Below are 23,997 nucleotides of genomic sequence, written 5' to 3'. Positions count from 1 at the left end.
GCAGTAAGTACTGTTCTTAGAGATTTCGCGTAGATAGGATGCAATGCGCCATCATTCTTGTTTATTGTGTTAGATGTTGTCTGGATGATTAGTGACTCGAGATTTCGGCGGGCTGATACGTTCTTTTCCGTTGTCATTATTTCTGCTTCATCCCAGTTAATTTCATGGCCAGTCTCTTGCGCATGCTCTGCGATTGCGTTCGTTGTCACTTTTCCTTTACGTACATCGTACTGATGATCTTTCAGGCGTCTCGTGAAATCTTTCGTTTCGCCTACGTAAACTGCTGAACAGTCTGCGCAGGAAATTTTGTAAACCACGCCGGGAAACTTCGCACGTGGCACATGTCCCGACAAGCAAGATACGAAATGAGCTTGTAAATGTGAAAGATCAGCTCCCACGTTCATTGTTCATTGTGAACAAGGGAGCCGTAGCGCTCCCGAAACGTCATTTGTTTTAAAATTGACCATGGTCAGTGACCAGTGAATCGATCAACAAATATTGAGATTCACGCTTCGTTATTAGCCTAAAAAAAAAGTAGCGAGAGGAGATAAACGCGCCGGGGACACTGCATCGCCGGATCTGGTTATCTGCAATCAATGACGAAGCACCAAGTCCGCGATGGCCTGATAACGGCGTAGCATAGCCGGTCGTGCTCAGTGCGATAGCGAGGAGCGGCACGATCTGCCGCGTACGGAACCGTGAGGGTGCAGATGAGCAAGTGCAGCTTTCAACGCCGGGATAGATCGCTCTGTGAAGCAGTGCCGCGACCAGCCGCAGCGGCAGTCTCGAAGCAGCGTCCCGCGACACGCGGAACATAGAGAAGATTGCGCAGGATCCCAAATTTTGTCGAAATAAACTTGCCTCTGAATGCTACATGGTGCAAGACGAGCAACGGTCGCTTATCGCTAGTTGCAGGCCAACTACGTTTACTGCATGAACGTGAGAATGGCGATCGCGCACCAGAACTTGGCACCCACTTTTGCGGAGGTCACGATGCAAACACACTCGTCTTGCTAGCGGCCTCCCGACCATGCGTTCCGTTCACCGGAAATTTCATTCTCTGAGGGCGAATTATATCGATGGGAAATGATGCATTGGCATCAGGAGCTAGTCAGAACCAACTTTAATGAGTTACTGTTAGCTTTGTTGCTTCAAAAATTTATCAACACGTTTTTCCTCAATTTCTCAAACTCAAAATATTGAGGACGGTACATGTTTGGAGGTGCGATATCTCTCGTTCTACTTATGATATTGCTATAATTCCTTTTGCACCAGACAGGTAAACTCATGTACAATGCAAAAATATAAATGAATTTGTGGTATTTAATAAGGAAAGATTTTAAAAATTTCATGTTTTCTGGAGTGTCAAGGTGACTTTTTGGTCTCTGAACTTTGACAAGCTGTAACTTTGGTTAAAATGGAACCAGGAATTTTTGCATTCTCTGTGTGTTCTAAAATGATCTGATACGTCAGTTTTTATTATAACCCCTGTAGTTTTACCGACAGCTCACCTCCAAACAAAGAACATAAAGTGCTCAATATCTTCAGAACTAAATGGCTTACATAAAATTAATGTGCATGTTTGAAATCAGCATAAATGGTGCAACTTTCATCAAAATCTACCAGTAAATAAAAAATATTGTCTTAAGACCAGGGTCCCCCCTGAATAGTGGGGACGCCTGGTGGACAAGTGGATTAACATCGGATGAGAACAGAGATGACCTCACGTTGGGAGGATGCCTAATTTGCGCATACCCTGGCCCGGGCCTGACCCGAGGGTTACAGACCGGCTCGTGCACTGCTAGCTTTTCTTTAAATGGACTGACCTCCGAAGAATGCCACTCCAGCCTATGCTCATGCCTCAGTTGGGAGCAGCACAACACTGGTCTATGCATCTCAGGCACAGCAACGCCACTTTTGTCGCGTGCGCAGGGTCTTTGCTCACATCTTTCGGCTTTCAGGTAACAAGCAGCTCACGCTCAGGTATTAAAATGCAATCGCACATGCACTAACATAACTGCATGCAATGTGCCAGAATTTTCAGCCGTGCTTAGCTCTGGGGGAACAGGGTATGTTCTTCATTGTCAGAGAAAGAATGCTAGCAGACCAGGAAAAGGAGGACAGACACATATGCGCTCACTAACTTTATTTTGGAAGATAGCCGATCCGCGCCTTATATACACACAAAGACTAAAAGTGCGCATGAGCATGGTTATCAGAGCTCAAGCATCCAAGGTGTCCTCAAGTGTCCTCCTCTTTCTGGTCCGTTGTCTGCTAGCGTTCTTTCTCTGACTCTGGGAAAAGCCTGATTGAGACTGCACGATGCAGTAGCCAGCGAAGCTCATGTCTTTGCCTGTGTCCCAAGCCCACTGGCGGTGAGTTTTTTTCTTCGAGTAGTTACTCGCAGGAGATCTACCTGAACAAAATGTAAGAATGCGTGCACTAATGCTTCTGCATTAGAACTAGCTCGGCCTAGGAGCAAGCCATGCTAGGGCAGCATGGTGCCTCACAAATTCTGATATTACCAGTTAAAAATTATTCCAAAAAAGCCACATTTGTGAATCTGCATTAGCCCAAGCTTATTAGAATTGTAGAACAGTCGCGGACAACGAGACAGCATGAAATGCCTCATACACATTAGAAGTTTAATCAACTTTCTGCATTAGTTGAAAATGCCAGTATGCTTGAACCATATACTGGGCCCTCTTGGTACTATCAAAATTCTCAATTTCAGTCACCGCTTGGCCCGCTCGAGGTCGTCGTTGGACTGCTCCAGCTCGCGGATGTAGCTGTGCATCTCCTCACGGGAAGCGGACACCTCGGCCAGCTGCGCCTGCAGGTCGTGCACCTGGCGGCTGCCCTCACGCTGCACCTGCTGCAGCTTCTCCTGCAGGTTCTCATTGTCGGCCTGGAGGCGGCCCATTGCGGCCCGCAGCTCCCGGTTGGAGGCCTCAAACTGCTCCAGCTGAGTCTCCAGCTCCGCCTCCAGGTCCCGGCTGCTCGCCTGGAACTCCTCCAGCTCCAGCTGGGCCTCACGCCACCTGGGCCCACAACTCCAATTGAGGCCACGTGTAGACTGGCCCAAGGACAAAAGTGCCATTATTCACAGTAATTACAGGAACAGAACTCAGTACTTGAAGGGACGACATGTGGGGTTCCTTTTAGGAGATCCCAGAGAAGGGATGTGACCAAAGCAGCCTAAATGATGGCAGAACTCAAAATTAAGCTCAGCTCAATGCAAAGATGTCAGTGAAGGCCCAGTACACATGCTGCCATGCTCATCACTGGGCATGGCAGCATCGACAGAATGCGGAGCACTAATCCGTTTGTCTACCTTGTGCAGCTATGTGGCCTTCTCGGATGTTTCAACGTTGGCTGTCCAGACATCAGCGTGCTGAACCTCTCTGCGCATGTCCATCTTTCAACGCGTCAAGACATCGATCAAGAAATACGCCCACCAGCATTGGAATCTTGGCATCTGTATCATCGTTCTTTGGCAACACGTGCTGATTGTCAGGAACCTGGACTGCAGGGGGCATCACAGTGCACTCAAGCTATAAATGGGACTCATGCTCGTTTCGCAGCCACTGGGCACGACAGCATTGACAGAATGCGGAGCACTAATCCGTTTGTCTACCTTGTGCACGTGAGCAAAAAGTACGAAAAATGCTTCCGTTCTAAAGACCTATTCCTATTGGTGCTGCCGTGCCCTCGGCTTTGCTGCTTGTCTGAAGAAATTATTATTGTTAGCAGGTGACATTGAATCGAAACCTGGCCCTGACATGACCCTAATTTTGCAAAAACTTAATGAAATCGCAGTTGACATAAAGGATATAAAAGAGAACAGATTACTGAATATAGAGAACAAATTAGATGCCCTGTCCAGGCTTGAAAGCCAAGTAACATTCTGCCAAGAACAGGTTAGTTGTATGAGTACGATTGAAAGGCTTGAAGAAAGGGTTGAGCAGCTTGAAAATTATAGCAGGAGGTCAAATTTGATCATTTATGGCATCCCAGAAACTGAAGAGGAAAAAAATGAATCACTTGAAAAAACCGTCAACAAAGATATTTTTCATGATATTTTAGGACTCAACCCTGTCCCTATTGAGCGGATACATAGGTTAGGTAAGCCGGCAATTGACAAAACACGTCCTGTAATCATAAAGCTATTAGACATTAGACATAAAACTGTGATACTCAAGGACAAAAAAAACTAAAGGGAAAAGATTATTCAATTGGCGAAGACTTTTCAAAGAAAGTTCGTGAACTAAGAAAGAAACTATGGAACAGTGCGAAGCTGAATCAAGATAAAAAAGGACGGGTTTCCTCGGTGTTTGATAAGTTATATATCAATAATATCTCTTACGTCTGGGACTGCGAAAAAAATGATAAAGTGAGCATTAAAAAAAACGACGAGGTCACCACAAATCGGCCCATGACGCGAAGTTGTTCGCAGCTGCGAAACCGCTCACCGAAAAAGTGAGCGGTTCATTTAACTCAGCTTCTTTCATCACTAACACAGACAGCTTGTTTTGCCATAGTAACATGGACGAATCTAGTAAAAAATGCTTGCGAATAGTTAACATTAACGCACACAGCATTGCAAACAAGAAAGACTTGCTTGAAATGAAACTGCTGAATTTCAACCTACACATATCAGTCCTGATGGAAACTTGGTTACATTAAGACTTAGCATATGACCTGGTATTTCCTCCTCATTATAGAGTCGTTCGCAAGGATAGGACCTCAAGGGGTGGCAGCGTAGCCGTTCTCTTAAAAGACTCTGTAGAATGCGACCTCGTATATGACGTATATATCACATAGCAACATGGAATGTAAGATCTATGACGCAAGGTAAACTGGATGTCGTCAAGCGAGAAATGGACAGATTGAACATTGATATCTTGGGTATCAGCGAGCTCATGTGGGCCGGACTGGGAGAATTTAACTCCGGCGACCATTATGTCTTTTATTGTGGGCACGAATCCAAGAGAAGGAATGGGGTCGCTCTCATAGTAAACAGAAGAATGGGCAAAGCAGTGCTAGGGTGCAACCCCATAAACGACCGAATGATTTGACTTCGAATCCAAGGTCACCCTTTGAACATAACAGTTATCCAAGTCTATGCACCGACCACTACTGCTGAAGAAGCTGACATTGAGAGATTTTATGCGGACCTACAATGCCTTTTAGACCGCACCCCATCATCAGACGTCGTTTTTCTCATAGGAGACTGGAATGCTAAAGTCGGGAGTGAAGAAATATCCGGAATTATAGGCAAGTTCGATCTTGGCGAGCCAAATGAAGCTGGGCAGAGGCTAGTAGAGTTTTGTCACGAAAACAACCTGACCATAGCGAATACTCATTTTCAACAGCACAAGAGGCGCCTGTACACATGGACTTCACCGGATGGTCTGTACAGGAATCAGATCGATTATATTCTTTGCCGGCAGAGATGGAGAAGCTCTATACAAGCAGTAAAAACAAGGCCTGGGGCCGATTGTGGCACCGATCATCAGCTTCTTGTTGCCAAAATTAAGCTTCGATTGAGGAAAACGCAGAAAACTAGAGGGCCTTTCATTTATGATCTGGATCAAATTCCATTAGAATATGCTGTGGAAGTGAGGAATCGATTTCAAGAATTAGATCTAGAAGATAGAGAGCCCGAAGAGATGTGGACTGATGTCCGTGATATAATACAAGAAGTTGCTACTAAGGTAGTTCCAAAGCAAATGAAATGCAAGAAAGCAAGCTGGTTATCTGAAGAGGCTTTGCAAATAGCTGAGGAAAGGAGGATGGCAAAAGTTATGGGGGAAAGAGAAAGATACAAGGTTCTCAATGCGGATTTTCAGAAAATAGCAAGGAGAGATAAGAATGCCTTCCTGAACATACAGTGCCAAGCAGTTGAGGACGACAGCCAATTAAGGAACACAAGAGCTCTGTATAAGACAATCAAAGATATCAAAGGAAGCTTCTGTGCTAAGCTGGGCGTGATAAAGGACAAACGAGGCAAGGACCTCACTGAAGCCTCAGAGATAAAGAAGAGGTGGCAGGAATACACAGAAGAACTGTACAAGAAGGACCCGAATGTGCAAACCCAACATAAGACGGTTGTGATTACTGATCTCGAGCCGGGCATCCTGAAGAGTGAAGTTGAATGGGCCTTAGCCAGCCTTGCTAAGAACAAAGCTAGCGGAATTGATGGCATTCCAGCTGAGTTGCTTCAAAACCTCAACCATGACGCTGTTAACATTCTGCATACATTATGTCAAAGATTTGGACAACCCTGCAGTGGCCACGGGATTGGAGGAGGTCAGTTTACATCCCCATTCCAAAGAAAGGCAGTGCCAAAGATTGTTCCAACTACCGCACGATCGCGCTTATTTCGCATGCTAGCAAGGTGATGTTGAAAATCCTCCAAGGTAGGCTGCAGCAGTATGTGGATCGGGAGCTTCCGGACGTGCAAGCTGGGTTTCACAAGGGCAGAGGAACTAGAGACCAAATTGCTAACCTTCGCTGGATCATGGAAAAAGCAAGAGAGTTCCAGAAACCCATCTACTTTTGCTTTATTGATTAAGCGAAAGCGTTTGACTGCGTAGATCACAGCAGATCGTGGCAAGCTCTCCAAGAGATGGGAGTTCCAATTCACCTCATCTGTCTCCTCAGGAACCTGTATGAAGGGCAAGAGGCCACAGTCAGAACTGGGCATGGTCTTACTGATTGGTTTCCGATCGAGAAAGGAGTGAGGCAAGGCTGCATACTGTCGCCCTACCTATTTAACCTATATGCAGAGTGCATCATGAGGAAGGCCGGTCTGGACGAGTCTTCAGCTGGAGTGAAGATTGCTGGAAAACGTATCAACAACCTTAGATATGCGGATGATACCACTTTAATGGCAGAAAGTGAAGTGGAACTCAAGAGACTTCTGATGCGCGTACAAGAAGAGAGTGAGAAGTTAGGGCTTAAACTGAACATTAAAAAGACAAAGATCATGGCGTCTTGCCCTATCAAATCCTGGAGCATCAATGGACAAGAAGTGGAAGCTGTGACAGATTTTCTGTTCTTGGGCTCCAAAATTACCTCGGAAGGAGACTGCAGCCATGAAATTAGGAGACGCCTGCTTCTGGAAAAGAGAGCAATGGTTAGCCTTGACCGCCTAGTAAAGAGCAGAGACATTAGTCTGCCAACCAAGATCCGTATAACTCGTGCTATGGTCTTTCCAGTTGTGATGTATGGATGCGAGAGTTGGACTGTGAAGAAGGCTGACCGCCGAAGAGTTGACGCGTTTGAATTGTGGTGCTGGCGAAGGCTCTTGAGAGTTCCTTGGACTGCCAGAAGATCAAATCAGTCGATACTGTTGACCATAAACCCTGACTGCTCATTGGAGGGTCAAATTTTAAAGTTAAAGCTCAGCTACTTTGGTCATCTGATGAGAAGAGAGGAGTCGCTGGAGAAAGATTTGATGTTGGGAAAGGTTGAGGGTCGCCAGAGAAGGGGTAGGCAGCGAACGCGATGGTTAGATGGCATCCTCGAGGCACTGCAGATGAAGTTATGTGATGTTAGGAAGATAGTGAGAGACCGGAAAGCGTGGCGTGACATGGTCCATAGGGTCACGAAGAGTCGGACACGACTGAACGACTGAACTGGAACTGGATATGACGTTCCTGACCTTGAATGGCTTTGCATGAAAATTTCTTGCTGGTGTCATTCTTTTATCCTGTATGCTTGCTACAGACCACCAGGTGCCACACAAGACTATCTTATTAAGCATTGCCTGTCTCATTTCCAAAAGAAGAAAATACTGCTAATAGGCGACTTCAATCTGCCAGATGTGTGCTGGGACCGCTTCCAGGGCGGTGCTAAATCTGGGAGCAGTGCAGACGTTATGTTTGATATCATGCTACTCATCATCATCATCAGCCTGACTATACCCACTGCAGGGCGAAGGCCTCTCCCATATTTCTCCACTTAACCCGGTTCTGTGCTAGCTGCATCCACTTGACCCCTGCGAACTTCTTAACCTCATCCGCCCACCTAACTTTTTGCCGCCCCCTGCTGCACTTTCCTTCCCTTGGAATCCAGTTTGTTACCCTAAGCGAGCATCGGTTATCCTCTCGTCGCACTACATATCCTGCCCATGCCCATTTCTTCTTCTTAATTTCCACTAGAATGTCGGTAACGAGTTATTTCTCTGACCCCCTCTGCAAGCTTCTTATCTCTTAATGTTACCCCTACCATTTTTCGTTCCATAGCCCTCTGGGTTGTCCTCAACTTAAGTAGAACTCTCTTGATTAGCTTCCACACTTCAGCCCCATAGGTGCTGAATTTAGCTCAAATTGTAAATCAACCTACTCGTGTACAAGATACATCTTCCTCTATACTAGACCTAGTTTTTGCTAGCCGTCAATATTCTATGCATACCGTGTCGGTTGAAACAGGAATTTCAGACCATCACCTGGTAAGTGTGTCGATAGATTTAGTTAAGTTCCCTTCCCTACAAAAAAGTCAGTCACATACGATCTTTCAAGGATTATTCTAGGGCTGATGATGCCACAGTGATTGAACATATGAAACTTTTTTATCCAGTTTCGATGAAAATGATGGTCTGCAAGCTGTGGGAGCGATTCGTCGAAATGTGTCAATACTGTCTACAGTCGCAGACTAAATTTTCAGACTCCGAAAATTCGGACATACTCAATTATTCGGACTGCTTCGCGGCACCTTCACCCTTCCCACAGGCCGTAAAGCATAACAAATACCGAAATTTCGGACACTTCGCAACGTCTTCCATTTGATTTTTCGGACCCTACTCGAGCCAACTCGATCGATAGCAGCTACTCACACCGACGCTGACTGAAGCATGAAGCGCCAGTTCTGTTTTGGAATGAGCCTCCTTACTGCCCCACGAGGTGGCAGTAGGAGTAGAGTCTGTTCATCATCATCATCGTTTTGGTGTGTTCCGGCACAATGGCTAGTTTCAGTCTCGCCGATCCAAATCCAGGTCAAATCCAGTAGCTGCTGGCCTGGTCGTGCCAGGTCGTCTCTTCTTTTTTCTTTGTGACGGCGTGCGGTGTAGTTACAATGTGCAGTGTTCATTCTACTTGTGTTCCTTGTGTGTTGTGTACGCCTAGCAGTGAGACCAACGAAGCACACTGGAATGGCACCAACATCGGGGCAGTCAGCGCCGGGAAATTCAGCCAAGAAGTGCAGCAAATACGCAACGATGACAATGGCGAAGAGATCGACGTGATCCATCAAGTGCAGAATGGCTGCCTGCAGAGCGAAGTTGCCTGGGAGTTCGGCATCTCGAAGCAGACTGTGTCGGACTATATGAAAAACAAAATGAAGATTTTGAACGAATCATTGAAGTCTTCTTCAGTGCTGGAAAGAAAAAATTTCAGAGAGGGCAGCCACCCGAAGCAACAGTTGCAAAGAGGATCCCAGTGTCGGGCGATCTTCTGAAACAAAAGGCGGAAGCCTTCGCACTGCGAATGAACATCGAAGGCTTTAAGTTTAGCGATGGCTGGCTCCGTAATTTTAAGAAGAGGTATGACCTCACTTTCAAGAAGATGTGCGGCGGAGTGGTGCCGTGGACCAGACTCTTGTAACAAATTACCACTCCAACAGACTGGAGTCGCTGCTGGACCAATTTTCGCCTGATGATGTCTTCAATTGTGATGAAACAAGCCTTTTTTATAAGATGTTACCCGAGAAGACACTGTCCGTGTCTGGCGACCCCTGCCACGGCGGAAGGCATAACAAAGACCGGGTCACAGCGATGGTTGGCAGCAACATGTCGGGAAACGAAAAGCTCCCGATTCTTGTGATTGGGAAATCAAAGAGCCTGAGATGCTTCAAGGGGGTAAAAACATTGCCCGTGTGGTATGAAGCCAACTCCAAAGCTTGGATTACGCAGCATCTTTTCGCCGCCTATGTACGCAAGCTGGACCAGAAATTCAAGGCCCAAAATCGCAAGGTGTTACACTTTGTGGACAATTGCGGTGCACATGGCCACATTGATGACCTGGAATCCATTCAGTTGGAATTCCTGCCACGAAACGCAACGAGCGTCCTTCAACCCATGGACCAGTGTGTGATTAAAAATTTGAAGGTGTTATACAGAGCATGCTTGCTGAGCTGCATGGTTCTGTGCATTGACGCCGGCAAGCAGTATGCTGTAACTCTGCTGTCGGCGATCAGCATGTCTGCTGACACCTGGAAGGCAGTGACTGCAGCCACACTCCGAAACTGCTTTCGGCATGCTGGATTTGTTGGAGTTGGTGAAGCGAATGCCACTGCCCAGGATCTCCCGTATGACATGCATCCCACAGATGATGAACATGTGCTGCAAGACTTGCGCAGTGGCGGCAGGGTGATCCCAGACGCAGTCACCTTTGAGAGCTTTTCAAATACCGACAGTGCAGCACAACATGCGCGGAGCTGGACGATGACGAGATAATTCGTCAGGTGTCTGCTGTCCCGCCTGACGACGAATCTGAGTCAGAGGACGACACACCACCTGTTCTGCTGCCGTCGCACGCGGATCTTGTGAATGCGGTGACGATGCTTGCAGCTGCCTATAGTGACAGCACCACCCTTCCAGAGATTCAAGCCGATCTGATTGCTCGCAAACGGAGGAGCGTCCAGCAGCGTATTCATGATTTTTTTCCAGCCAATTGCGGGGCCTGAATTGAATAAGTGCATAGGGCATGCCAGTGCATAGAAATAAAGTTTTTTTTTTTTTCCGATTTTGTTTTTTCGGACTCCTGTTTATTCGGATTTTTCGGCGGTCCCCGTGAGGTCCGAATAATCGGTTGGCGACTGTAAATACCTTCGTTCCAAATAAATGCAAAAAAGTTCACACCTTGGATGACGCGGAAGATTATTCAACTGAAGCGAAAACTAAAAAGATCTAAGAACCGCCAGTTAAGTCAGATTGAAACGCTTAAAGATAATCTTGAACGTGCGGTTCGTGAGTCAAAGGACTTGTACTTTAACACAACGTTACCCAATTTTGTTAAGAATGACCCAAGTAAATTTTGGAACCTCCTGAGTGATAGCAAGAAACATATCTCAAAAATAACATTGGAGGGAGATACACTGACTGATTCGCACGTAATTTTAATTCTTTTTTTTCACAGCGTATTCTCTAAAGCAGGTATATAATGTGTACAAAGAGCGTCATATTTTCCTGTATTGGAGGTGGACTTTGTTAGCCTCCCTGGTGTCTTTGCTTTGCTTTTAGAATTGAAACCTAAAACTTCTTCTGGTCCTGATAATTTACGTAATGTATTTTTGTGACGCTATGCTGAAATAATTGCGAAGTTTCTTTTAGTGTTGTTTAAAAAATCTCTCTTGTCATCAAAACTTCCGGTTGAATGGAAGACTGCTCGAGTTGTTCCAATCTTTAAAAAAGACAACTGCACATTATTACAAAATTACCTACCTATATCTTTACCTTCCGCATGCTGTAAAATGCTCGAACACATTATTGCTAAACATATTAACAAATTTCTTGAAGAACACTCCGTATTAAGCGACTTTCAGCATGGGTTTATAAAGGGCTATTCTACAATAACACAATTAGTTACAATAGTACATACTTTTGCTAAACCACTGGATATGAATGGTCAACTAGACACCATATTTATGGATTTTAGCAAAGCATTCGATAAAGTTCACCACGGAAAGCTAATTCAAAAACTAAAATACATTAATTTTCCAGACATTTTAATATCGTGGATTGCAGATTACCTCACGAATAGAGTGCAATTTGTTTCAGTCGATGGATGCAGCTCCAGTTCTCTCCCAGTCACCTCTGGGGTGCCCCAGGAAGGAGTCTTGGGACCTTTGCTTTTTCAGATTTATATCATAGATATTGTTAATGTGGTTACTCCAGGAACGCATATTCGCTTGTTTGCTGATGACTGTGTCGTATTTCGTCAAATTACGTCTACTAACGATCAAAATGAACTTGACCAGTGTCTAGAAAATGTTCTTGATTGGTGCAGTGAGTTTTCCATGGTTCTTAACATAACACTGAAAAAACAGTTTCGATGCAAATAACACATAAAAAGAACCCGATTAACCATGCGTATACCCTCGGATCATCAACACTAAAGCAGGTTAATAGTTACCAATATCTGGGTGTAAAAATAACAAGCAATCTTTCCTGGAACTCACATATAGATAACATATGCTCCTCTGCATTTAAAAAGCTATGTTTTCTGAGGCATAAACTAAGAAACTCTCCTTCTCACGTAAAACTGCTGACATACAGTGGAAGCGTGCTAAACAAAACCCGCCTAAACGAAAACTCCTTTTAAATGAAACAATTTAAAGAAAAGTAATTGGTTTCATACACAATCTGTGCACAGTCGCGATCGACAATCGAAGCCCCATTCTGCTTGCAACTCGGATAAACGAAACCGAAACTATGCATGAGTCGTCTTTGTTGATGTCGATATCCAGAATCCAATCCAATCCAGTACCTTGCACGCCTTGTTTTTTGTTGTGCAGGCGCCATTTTGCTCTGTTCCGTGACTGTGTTTCGTGACTTCTTTCCGGCGTACAGTATGGAAGAAGCTGCTAGAAAGCGCCCCCATAATGCATTGTCTTTAAAAGCCAAGATGAAAATTCTTGATGATGTGAAGTGTGCCGAGGAGTTGAAAACTGCTATCGCGAAAAGGCATCCCAAAGTGCACGCTTTCAGGATTCTGAAGGATCGTGACAAGATTGAAAAAGAATATAACAGCGGCGCTTTGAAAAGGATGCGTCTGGCCGAACATGAGGACCTCGAGAAGGCACTTTTTCTGTGGTTCAAGCATGCTCGAAGTTCCAATCTTCCAGTGACCGGGCCTATTTTGGAGGAGAAGGCGAGAGACATTGCACTGCAGATGCAAATTGTAGAGAAGGATGTTTGCTCTGACTGGCAGCAGCAGAAGCTTCAAGACGTACTTGCAAATTACGAGCCGAGCGACATCTTCAACATGGACGAAATGGCGCTTTTGCATAAGCTTCTGCCGAACAAAACCCTCAGCTTTAAAGGTGAGAGGTGCACGGGGGGTAAGCACAGTAAGGACCGTGTCACTGTTCTTGTGGGAGAGAACATGGACGGGTTCGAGAAGTTTAAGCTTCTCGTTATCGGGAAAGCAAAGAAACCGCGAGTTTTTAAGGATGTCAAAAACCTGCCAGTTTTGTATGAAGCGAATACCAATGCCTGGATGACGCAGGCAATTTTTGAAACCTGGCTGCGGCAGAGGGACGCAGAGTTTACTAGAAAAGGCAGAAAGGTCGTGTTTTTTGTTGACAATCCGCCTTTTGCGCGAGTTTTCTGCGCATGCGCGAAGTCGTAGCGGCGACCGATGGAAACACATTGAGCGGCGTCGATGCCGTTTCTCGGCGCCGCCAGTGCTCGGGGGCTACAGAAACCGGCTACAGCTCTGAATCATCCATTGCCAGAAAAATGCAGCGCGTTTCCTGCAGGTGTGCATTCCGGCCGGGACAATGCCCTTTTCACGGGGTGTGTATATGTGACTCTCTGCCGATCTTCGTGGATGAAATCCTATAGCTGCACGGTTGTAGATGACGCGAGGAGGAAGCGACACCCATTGCACCAAGCCGGCGCCGCGGTGACCGCATTGTGCTCGGTAACTCAAGACACCCCGCGCATATGCGCCGCTCAAAGTCACAGGAAACAATTCCACCTAGCTCTGCAGCATCAACAAACCCCTGGCTGCTTTGCCCTTTGAGATCCCTCTTTCTCTCTGCCCCCACGCTCTCCTGTCTGCCGAAAACCTGCACGCTGAGAGCGTCTCATTCTGTCACGTCGAACACGGCCCGCGCTACACGCTCTTACAATGTGCGTTATGAGTGGATTGTGAAAACGCTCTACCTTCCCCCATACTGCGTGAACATGATATGCTGCAATCACTGTCACTACTTTCCGCTCCGAGGCCAAAAAAGGGGGGAAGCTTTCGCTTTCTACCAGCGTTGGCGTGGCCATTTCGTATGGTGCGCTTTCGCGTCGTCTGCTACACTGCCGCTCAATGTGTTTCCCGCCCGCTCCCGCATGATGGCGCCACATCCTCGCGCAAAAGGCGGATTGCCCCACGCATGGTGAAGTGCGAGACCTGACTTCAATTCACCTGGAATCCCTCCCCGCAAACACGACAGCCGTACTCCAGCCTATGGACCAGGGCGCGATTCGCAATGTTAAAGTGTTCTTCCGTCGCCACGTCCTGAAAAGGATGATGGACAGCGACCTCCTCTCTGCCATCCATATTTTGGCTCACTCGTGGGATGAAGTTCAACGTTACTTTCATCATGCGGGCTTTTCCAAAGCAGTGGCCGCTGACCAAGAAGAACCTGATGAAGCACAAGCTGTTTTTAGTGTCCCATGAATGATTATGAAGCTATTGATGATGATGCTTGTCACCTGCCGTGAGGACACCTTGACTGACATATTGAAGGAAGTTGAACGATAATGACAGTGAAGAGGAGACTAAACATCATAACAATCAAAGCTCTCCAGTGTCGACTAATGAGGCTAGCCAAGCAGTTCAAGTACTCCAGCAGTACTTTGAGGTAGAGGGCTGCTTGGAGCAAACGTGCAGCCTAGCTAAGATGAATGCCTATTTAGTGAAGCAGCGGCATGCCAACCTGAAACAAACTACGTTGCACAGTTTCTTTGGGGGTCACAACCCTTAAATAAAACTGCCAATAAATGATTTCCTTGTCCCCGTCGAGTTTTGATTAAAGGGAGTCCACTGTATAACGCTGACATCAGGCCAAAGCTTGAGTATGCTTTGGTTGTATGGGACCCATTTACTAAGTTTAACATCTATAAATTAGAAAGGGTTCAAAGAAATGCTGTTAGGCTTATCTATTCGAAATTTAAAATCACCAACTCCCCCACTGATATCATGGCGACTAACAATACTGATTCACTTGAAACGCGAAGAGGAAAATATCGCCTTGAGTTTCTTTATTCTTTACTTAACCATAAGTTAGCTTTGGATCTTTCACAGTACATATCCCCTCTATCCACACGGCATACCCGACATCATCACATTCACTCATTGCCGCCGTAGTTTGCGAAGACTGACTGTTTAAATATTCATTTTTTCCGCGGACAATATCCGATTGGAACCATGTTATGGCACTGTCATAGTTTCGCAAAATTTGTCTGTTCATTTTTATGGATATTTCTTTTGATTGTGTTCTGTACCTTTTGAGTTTTGTTAACAATATATGCCTGTCCTGCTTGGACCCTGAAAAGTATATGCAGTATGTACTAAATAAATAAATAAATAAAATCATCATCAGCCTGATTATACCCACTGCAAGGCGAAGGCCTCTCCCATATTCCTCCAATTAGCCCGGTTCTGTGCTAGCTGCATCCACTTGACCCCTGCGAACTTCTGAACCTCACTCATATGCCCACCTTATTTTCTGCCGCCCCCTGCTACGCTTTCCTTCCCACATACTGCAAGGAGTCTGTGCTGAGTACACAACATGTTGCATTTCAACTCAGCACAGACTCCTTCAAACAGAATCTCCCCTGCTGATACCCACTGCTCAAGGAACAGGCTGAAAGATCCCGAGAAAAAAGGTGTGAAATTCTGCTTTCCACTACAATGAATGAGGCCTCATTAAAAAAAAGTTGAATCAAATGTTGTTGCCACAGATGTAACAAGCTGCCACATCACAAAGGGCCCGATTATGGTGGGCTAGCCTCTGGTTGCTCATCCCTGAATGCAAAGGTAAACCAGAGAAGGAGAATGTGTGACCCACTTGGCCTCAAACTTGAGGGCCTGCTCCCGGTAGAAGGCGGCCTCCTCCTGAGGACTCTCGAAGGACCCTTCCATAGCGGTCGTGATGATGGCCGTCACTCCTCTGTCGTCATCCCCCTGCACAATGGCAGAACAATCAGCTCTTGCAAGAAGGCAGCAGAGCAGGTAACAACACAAAACATAAGGAGCACACACAAACACAAGGACAATGCTGGACTGACAACTATATTGACCAGAACCTGCACATCTTCTCCCTTCACTTCACGTCTGCAGCCAACTTCTTCCTTGTCTTTAACGTCCTGCCGGTTTCGCAGAAATTCTAATTCCTTCTTCAACAATACCACTGAAAGCATACTGACACATTGGCCTCCCGAATCACTGATTGCATATGCTTCATAAATTTCTCTTGCTAACTTATCCTTCTTCATTTTCATAACCCTAACACTGCGAAAGTCAGCTGGACATTTTTGGTCTTTACAAAAAACGCAATCTTTGCAGTGTACTGCGAGATTAGTGCCAGACTTGCACAATATTGCCATCATCATCATCATCATCAGCCTGACTATACCCACTGCAGGGCGAAGGCCTCTCCCATATATCTCCACATAACCCTGTTCTGTGCTAGCTGCATCCACTTGACCCCTGCGAAAGTCTTAACCTCACCCGCCCACCTAACTTTCTGCCGCCCCCTGCTACGCTTCCTTCCCTTGGAATCCAGTTTGTTACCCTCAGCGACCATCGGTTATCCTCTCTTCGCACTACATGTCCTGCCCATGTCCATTTCTTCTTCTTAATTTCCACTAGAATGTCGTTAACTTGAGTTATTTCTCTGACCCACTCTGCACGCTTTCTATCTCTTAATGTTACCCCTACCATTTTTCGTTCCATAGCCCTCTGAGTTATCAACGAGTAATTTCTCTGACCCACTCTGCACGCTTCCTATCTCTTAATGTTACCCCTACCATTTTTCGTTCCATAGCCCTCTGAGTTATCAACTTAAGTAGAACCCTCTTTGTTAGCCTCCACGTTTCAGCCCCATAGCGTGCTCTCTAATCCTGTCATTGATACACTTTCCTGTCTGTCCAATATATTTCCATCAGCTCCACTAGCCTCCACTCACAAGAGACACTCACATGTGGTTGAGGAAGGAAATGTTTTCATGAAGCCAAAAAAAGAAATAAAGATAGAGCACATTCCAGCAGATGTTCCAGCTTTTGCAGCAGAAAACATTGTTTTCTCCAAAACTGCAACACAGAAAAGAAAAAGCGGCGCTGTAGGAAATTCCAGCTTTTGCCCTCAACTTCACATGTCCGCTCCGAACACAGTAAAGCGAAGAAAAAAACAAACATAACACAAAGCAATACTGCTCTTTCTTTATTGAAAAAAAAGGACCTTTAGATATGTAGACAAAAATATCGATGAAAACTGTGCAATATTTCTTCTGGGTGAAATGCAAAGGTGTATAAAAAAATGCCCACACAAAATATGAGGATATTGTCACAGGTTCTATCGTTACCCGGACGGCAGTCCATAAGGACAGGGTCAAAAGACGGGGCAGTGAGGCACAGGAGGTAGTGAGCAGGTGCTTGACCAGGCAAAAGCCACGCGCACTTCGCACAATCTTCGTCTTCTTCCCCCTCCAGAACCGACACTGTTAGCGCGGGTTACACTACCCCTCCCCCTGAAAGGTACATCGTCCCGATGCGCGCTCCAGCATAACTGAAACGTTAAATCGAGCAGAGCTCAGAGTCAGAATACGTGGGTCTAGCGTTCACAGTAAGTTTTGAGGCGAACCACATGCACCACTTCAGAATGAGGGGGCCGACGAGATGTGGTCGTAACAATCGGAATCACCTCGTAATTCACGTCGCTTATACGGTGAACAACCTCGTATGGGCCAAAGTAACGTTTTAGGAGCTTCTCGCTAAGACCGCGACGGCGAACGCAAGTCCACACCCACACTTTATCACCAGGTGCAAAATGAACTTCACGATGCCGGAGGTTGTACCCGCATGCATCGGCGCGCTGGCGGTCTTGGATGCGTAGTCGTGCCAACTGACGGGCTTCTTCCGCGTGCTGGGTTACCAGTTGGACATCGTTGTAAGAGTAGGCCTCCGGCTATGGGGAAGCATGGCGTCAAGCATGGTAATCACCTCTCGGCCATGCACCAGGCGGTACGGCGAAAACCCGGTTGTTTCCCGAGTTGCGGTGTTATAAGCGAAAGTTACGTAGGGAAGAATGTCGTCCCATGTATGGTGCTTGACGTCCACATACATAGATATCATGTCGGCCATAATTTTATTAAGGCGCTCGGTGAGCCCATTCGTTTGGGGGTGGTATGCGGTAGTTTTGCAATGGTGCGTGTTGCTTAAATGCAAGATCTCTGCCATTAGCTGGGCGACGAACGCAGCACCGCGATCTGTGATCAAGACTTTGGGAGCACCGTGACGGAGAACGATGAACTCGACGAAAAACTTCGCTACATCAGCCGCTGTTACAGAAGGTAAAGCTCGCGATTCGGCATACCCCGTGAGGTAATCCGTGGCAACCGCAATCCAGCGGTGTCCCGAGTTGGCATAGGAAACGCCGAACTACATAACAGGAAGGGTTTAAAGAACCTTCCGAAAGGGAACGAACGACATAAATTCTACTGGCGCAGCTCAACAGGGTTCGGCACGTCTCATCTACAAGGACAAGCATCGCACCGGCAACCACAGGCCATTCGACACGGAGCAGCGAGGAACCGTCAAGGGACGATTCTACCTCGGCTGCCACCGACGCCGTTGGAGCGGACGCATCATCCGGGCTCTGGGCGGCAGACAACAAAAGATCTGTTCCGGGTGAGTGGGATTTCTTGCGTTTGTTGAAGTTGGCATGGTGGTTGGTTTGTGACGCTTATGGTTGAGACGAGGAGAATGTTAGCCGCTAAAGAAAGCGAATCTATCATGAGAGTGAATCGAGGTCAAATCCTCAACAGGAGCAGCAATCGCTAGGGGGCGGAGTAGAAATGGTTACTGATCAGAGTGAGGTAGTGACTATGGAGGGTGATTACAATGTGGAGAGCAGGTTACAGGCCGGCGACCAGAGACCAACATTGTCACTAGACGCGACAGGAGCCGAGACAGAGAGGATGGCTATTCGCCATAAGGAGTTGGAAATGGAGCTACGAATGCGTGAAATTGAATCTCGGGAGCGACTAGCCTTAAAGCAGATGGAGCTTGGGCTGTCGAGTGGTCGACTGTCACCGCTTGGGTCGGGACGGAGTGATGAGTGAAGTATAGGCTCAGATTCAATAACACAGTGTGCAGAAGTCCTAAAAGGCTACAAAATGCCATGTGATGCTGATGTGCCACTGTGGTTTGAGGAGGTGGAGAAGCTGTTCGCTACATTCAGTGTGCCGTACAGTAGCCGAGTGCATTTAATTATGCCAGCACGGACAGAGCGAGTCCGGTACTTGCTTCGTAACCTCGACGAAGCAGAATGTACGGACTATGAGGCTGTGAAAGCAGCGGTTCTAACTGAGCTAAAACTCACCCCAACTGAGTACCTGGAAAGATTTGAAAAAGCAGCAAAAAGGAAGGAGGAGACATGGGCTCAGTTTGTATCGCGCGAGAAAACGTACCTAGCATACTACATCCAGGCTAGAGAGGTGGACTCAGTAGGGGCGCTGACTGACCTAATGGTGTCTGATCGCATTAAGGCAGGTCTCAGCACGGAGGGCATTGAATATGTGCTCCTTCGCGAAGGAGAGAGTTGGCTGAAGCCTAAAGAGCTATCAAAGGCTCTACAAATCTTTGAGCAGGCAAAAGGTAAAGGCCGGGCTACAAAGCAGGTTACGGTTCCAGTACAGCAAGTGAGCCAAAAACAGATTAATGCTGAAAAGCGCACAGTAAAATGTCACCTATGCCATGGGCAGGGGCACATTGCTAGGAATTGCCCGCAAGCAACGGGAAATGAACCGCGCCAGAAACAAGAAAATGGGCACGGGCAGAGGGTGCTGAAGGTCGCGCTGGTCGATCAGACAGAGGTAAAAGAACCAGTGGTTAATCAAATTACGGGTTTGACTGCTAGAGTTGAAGTGCCGATGCAAAGACCGAAGGCAGCCTCATCAAAACTTCAGTTTGTGGACTTGGTGTGTGGAGACGTTCGCACAGAGGCAGTTCTTGATACGGGTAGTGAAATAACCGTAATACGAGAGAGCATACTACCACAGGAGCTGACGCAACCATCAGGGACAGTGAAGCTAATGTGGGCTTTCAGCAGCTCAGTTCAGGCGAAGTTGGCGACGATTCCTATCAAAATATCTAAGCTAGGAACAGTTGTAAATCAAAAAATAGGCATAGTATGTGCCCTCACTGATGAGCTGACCGATGGAGTGAACTGTTTGCTGTCGTTAGAGGACTGGCAACTGCTAAATGAGACCAGTGAGGCGGCGTGCACAAATACCCGTACTGAAGTCGGCGGTCCCCCGGTTGCAGAAGTCGCAAACGCAAAACATCAGAATTCTGAGGCACTGGTATGCGAAGTAAGCGAGGCAATGAACGTCAATGTCCACGAGAGGAAGCTGATTCAAGTGATAGAGAAGATGCAGTTTCGTTGTCTAGCCAGCTTGAAGGGTCTCGAACAGTGCAGGTCGGCAATGAGAGCTCGAGAAATGCATGCGAGAATGTGCCTGGGCATGCTAAAATAGCTAGCCCACTGACGGCGCTGACAAAGCGAGAAGTCTCCAACTTGATCCCGCGGTCGGATTATGCGCAGTGCGCATTAGAACAGCCGAAGGACTCGCTCTGCAGAACAGTGGTGTTGAGCACTCCGCAACCTCCCGAGCCATACTGGCTGCTCACTGATGCATCAGCAACGGTTGCTGGGACTTGTTTGACACAGGCGACAGAAAAGTGCGATGAGAGGCCTATAGCGTTCGCAAGTCATCGTTTCGGCGCGGCTCAGGCGAGGTGGTCGACCAGAGAGAGCGAGGCGTTCGCTATTATTTGCGCTCTAAAGAAACTGGATCACGGGTTCTTTGGCGCTGAGGCCAATGTCTTCTCTGACAACCGCCTGATGACGTGCACTCCACACGGGGCTAAATTAGATACGTGGGCGTTGGCACTCCAGCGTTGCAACATAACGGCGAAACACAGAAGAGGCATCGGGAATGCAAATGCTGATGCGCTATTCATGGCTCCTCAGATTGACCTGAGACTCAGAACTAGTGATGCCACCATGCCAACCTAGACAAGCGTGAACGTTCCTACTCAGCCGACGCTGGGTGCGGTGGGCTGTGTATGTGATACATCGGACACTTGGAAGAGAGTTCTCGCTGATATTCGGCTGTTGTCGTCAGTGTTGTGTGCGCGGACTTGCGAGCTATGACGAACAATATGACTTTGTGTGTACGCCTGTGTACATGAATGTGGACTCCCTGGAGAGTGATATTGCTGACTGCTTAGCAGACCTCGACAACAGCATACACCAATGTTGTGTTTTGTGATTTGCTTACTTCGGTGTATATGTTTTTCTCTGAGTGTCGCAGTGACGTATAGACATTGGCGCCCCAGCAGGAATGACATTTCTGCCGTGAAGGTAGTGCGGCCCTTGTGAAGAGTTAGTATGAACGAAGTGATAGCAAGCTCGGTTATACTCTTAGAAGGGGCGTGTATGGCTGCGCCCAAGGATAATCACTTGCAGGTGCACGTCTCTGCACGGCGCCGTCACCCGACTGTCTGCTTCTGGTATTGTAAAAGCGGTTCCCCTTCTACAAGCGACCGCGGGTGGGGGGGAGCCGACCGGACCGTCGGCGGCGGATTTGCAGGACCGTTTTAGCCCGAAGGTCATGCATGGGAACATGCGTGGCGGGACGTACTGTCAGGTGCACGCATGTATGGCACCCTTCGTACTGGCCGGTAGCGAGCACCCAAATGACCCTTCGGCCTTTTTTTTTTTACACTGCAATTTTGAGCAGTGCGAAAGGAATTTTATCCTGTCTGCAGATGCGACAAAAGAGCGCCCGAAGAAGCATTCAGGAGTTGACTCGGGTATTGTGCTCAGAGCGGGCAAGCCAGAAGCTCCCCTTTAATCCGGCGCCACCTGCAGAATGGCGGCTGGTTGATCTTTCCCTTTCTATGTCATTGCTTGTAGTGGTAAACACAGGTGGCACGGGGCAATGCACTGTGGAAAGGATTCAGCCAGGAGCGGCAGCGTGGATGCAGTGACGGTGTGCAGGAGACAAATGGGAAGAAAGTCTCCCGAGTGGAGAAGGTTTGACACCTCCACTGGGGAAAGAGTTTTCGCTGTGCTTTGTTTGTTGCAATTTGTATTGCTAGTGGGGCCCTGGTTTAGAGGCTAAGGCCAACTCATGGGGCTGGGCCCATCTAGCATATTTTCTTATTGGACAGTTGATGTGTGGGGCTGGCCTCTGAAAATGACCGCCGCTATTTCTTTGTTTTGTGAATGTGTAAAATGAGACGTGATCCAAGAGAGTTGAGTCCAGTCTGAGCTGAGGCTCCATGCGTAGGCATGTAACACGGCTGTTCTGCTTAGGCTCTAACCAGTTAGGTCGAAGCGTAGAGTAGCGCAGAGTGTTGTTTTTGTAAATTCATTTCATGTTCCAGTTTTACTCTCTCTATATATATATATGTCATGCTGTAAATATATGCTCTACCATCCTCACCTTCAAGTACGCCTCCTGGTCTTCTCTACGCCGAACCACAAAAAGGAATAAGTACTTTCTTCTGGGCGAGTTGGTTCATATTAGCAAAAGGTAAAAGACTTGCGCAAAAAGTAGAAGAAGAAAGAGACGTGACAACAAGACAGAGCTCTGTCTTGTTGTCACGTCTCTTTCTTCTTCTACTTTTTGCGCAAGTCTTTTACCTTTTGCACAAAAAGGAAGGGTTTAAAGAACCTTCCGAAAAGGAACGAACGACACAAATTCTATAGGAGGAGGAGCAGAAGAAGAAGAAGAAGAAGAGAAGACTGGTCATTTACGTTCTCGCGCCATACTTTTAAAGGATGAGCTTAAGTGTCCCTAATAATGTAGCACCTTACACTGATAGGGCGTGATAGGGGAATAATGTAGCAGGCAAAAGAAGCTTCCGCTGTTGCTATTGCAATTCAACTAGGGTTAGCCAGAGTTAAACCACAATTAATTTTTTTATTTCCCTTGGCATGCTACACTATGCCGGGAATGAAGCTCCGATGTTCAAATGTGAAAACTGAGTGAGCAAGGGAAATTACTGGTAGGAGTATTAATTCAGAAGCTCTGTTTGGTGTGCTGTCGTTCCGGCCTGTAAAGCTACGGTGTCAGAAAAAAAGAATGCGTTTCATCGCATTATTCATCCTCACTGATGTGAATACCTAAGACTGCCTAGAAAGTGGCACTGAAAGCTGGAAGTGCACTATTGAGAGAAAATGTAGCTAATGACTAAACTGCATGGTCTGCAGGTTGCGCGGTGACGAGGGAGTTCGGAACAAAAACCTTGAAAAGCAGGGAGAGGGAAGAGGTCAAGTGGACTGAAGGAGCCTTCGACTACACCCTAATGAATAAAAAAAGATAGAGAGAATGGCAGTAATTGTGCAACCGCAGAACTGCAGCGCGAGGCCATAAATATCACATTACGTTGGCCAGCGAGGAAACGTGCCCAAAAAAATAGCATTTGGTCACCACACCGAAGCGGCTTCATAGGATAGCCGGCGGCGATTAAGTACATCTACAAGCGGCAGCAGAATCTGCCCCTAAGAGATTACAAGCTCAGATTGAAGTGTTTCCATTGAAAGAGAAGACTGCCTGCAAGGTATCGGAGACAGCTGCAATCCTCTTAAAATCGAAGTACAGAGGCTGCTCTACGCATTTGAAGAGGTGCCCAGGATAAGCAAGGACTCAAGTGTTTTGAAATTTTGAGAGGAGAAGTTGCGGCGCCATTAACTAGCAACAGTAGCGCTTGCTGTGCCATATACATAAGCCAGAGCCGCGAGAGCATTTTTGAACTAAAGTACATCCTCTCGTCATCGAACCCGGATGACGTTAACAACTTTCGACAAGGAGCTCTTCCTTCGGTCTTTTATGCCGGCAAATAAAATAGCTGGCAGCATTCATTGAGCACATAATATAATATTTGCGAGCAGCCATGATGCCATGTCATGCCTATTGTAAATTATTCAAATAAACATACCCGTCTAAGAGCCTCAATATTCTAGAAGACGTTATATA

At 46.9% G+C, this 23,997-nt stretch overlaps 1 protein-coding gene and 1 pseudogene across 3 annotated transcripts in view; one reads left to right on the top strand and one right to left on the bottom strand.

Moving 5' to 3' along the window:
- LOC146187701 (nuclear distribution protein nudE-like 1) overlaps positions 1-23,997 on the bottom strand; it is a 189,713-nt gene that overhangs the window by 117,932 nt on the left and 47,784 nt on the right. For all 3 annotated transcript variants that reach the window (XM_084603497.1, XM_084603499.1, XM_084603498.1), the window contains exons 2-3: positions 15,796-15,911; positions 2,739-3,041 (exon numbers count right to left, since the gene is read on the bottom strand). In XM_084603497.1, coding sequence (XP_084459623.1) covers positions 2,739-3,041; positions 15,796-15,869 — 377 coding nt within the window. In that variant the 5' untranslated portion in view covers positions 15,870-15,911. The remainder of the gene's footprint in view (positions 1-2,738; positions 3,042-15,795; positions 15,912-23,997) is intronic.
- LOC146187702 (uncharacterized) lies at positions 18,724-22,055 on the top strand (annotated as a pseudogene).

The sequence above is a fragment of the Amblyomma maculatum genome, chromosome 5 (assembly GCF_055883805.1).
Source record: "Amblyomma maculatum isolate TAMU_Amacu chromosome 5, ASM5588380v1, whole genome shotgun sequence".
Classification (NCBI taxonomy): domain Eukaryota; kingdom Metazoa; phylum Arthropoda; class Arachnida; order Ixodida; family Ixodidae; genus Amblyomma; species Amblyomma maculatum.
The sequence above is the reverse complement of the archived record's forward strand: the minus strand, read 5'-3'. Positions and strand labels throughout refer to the sequence as shown.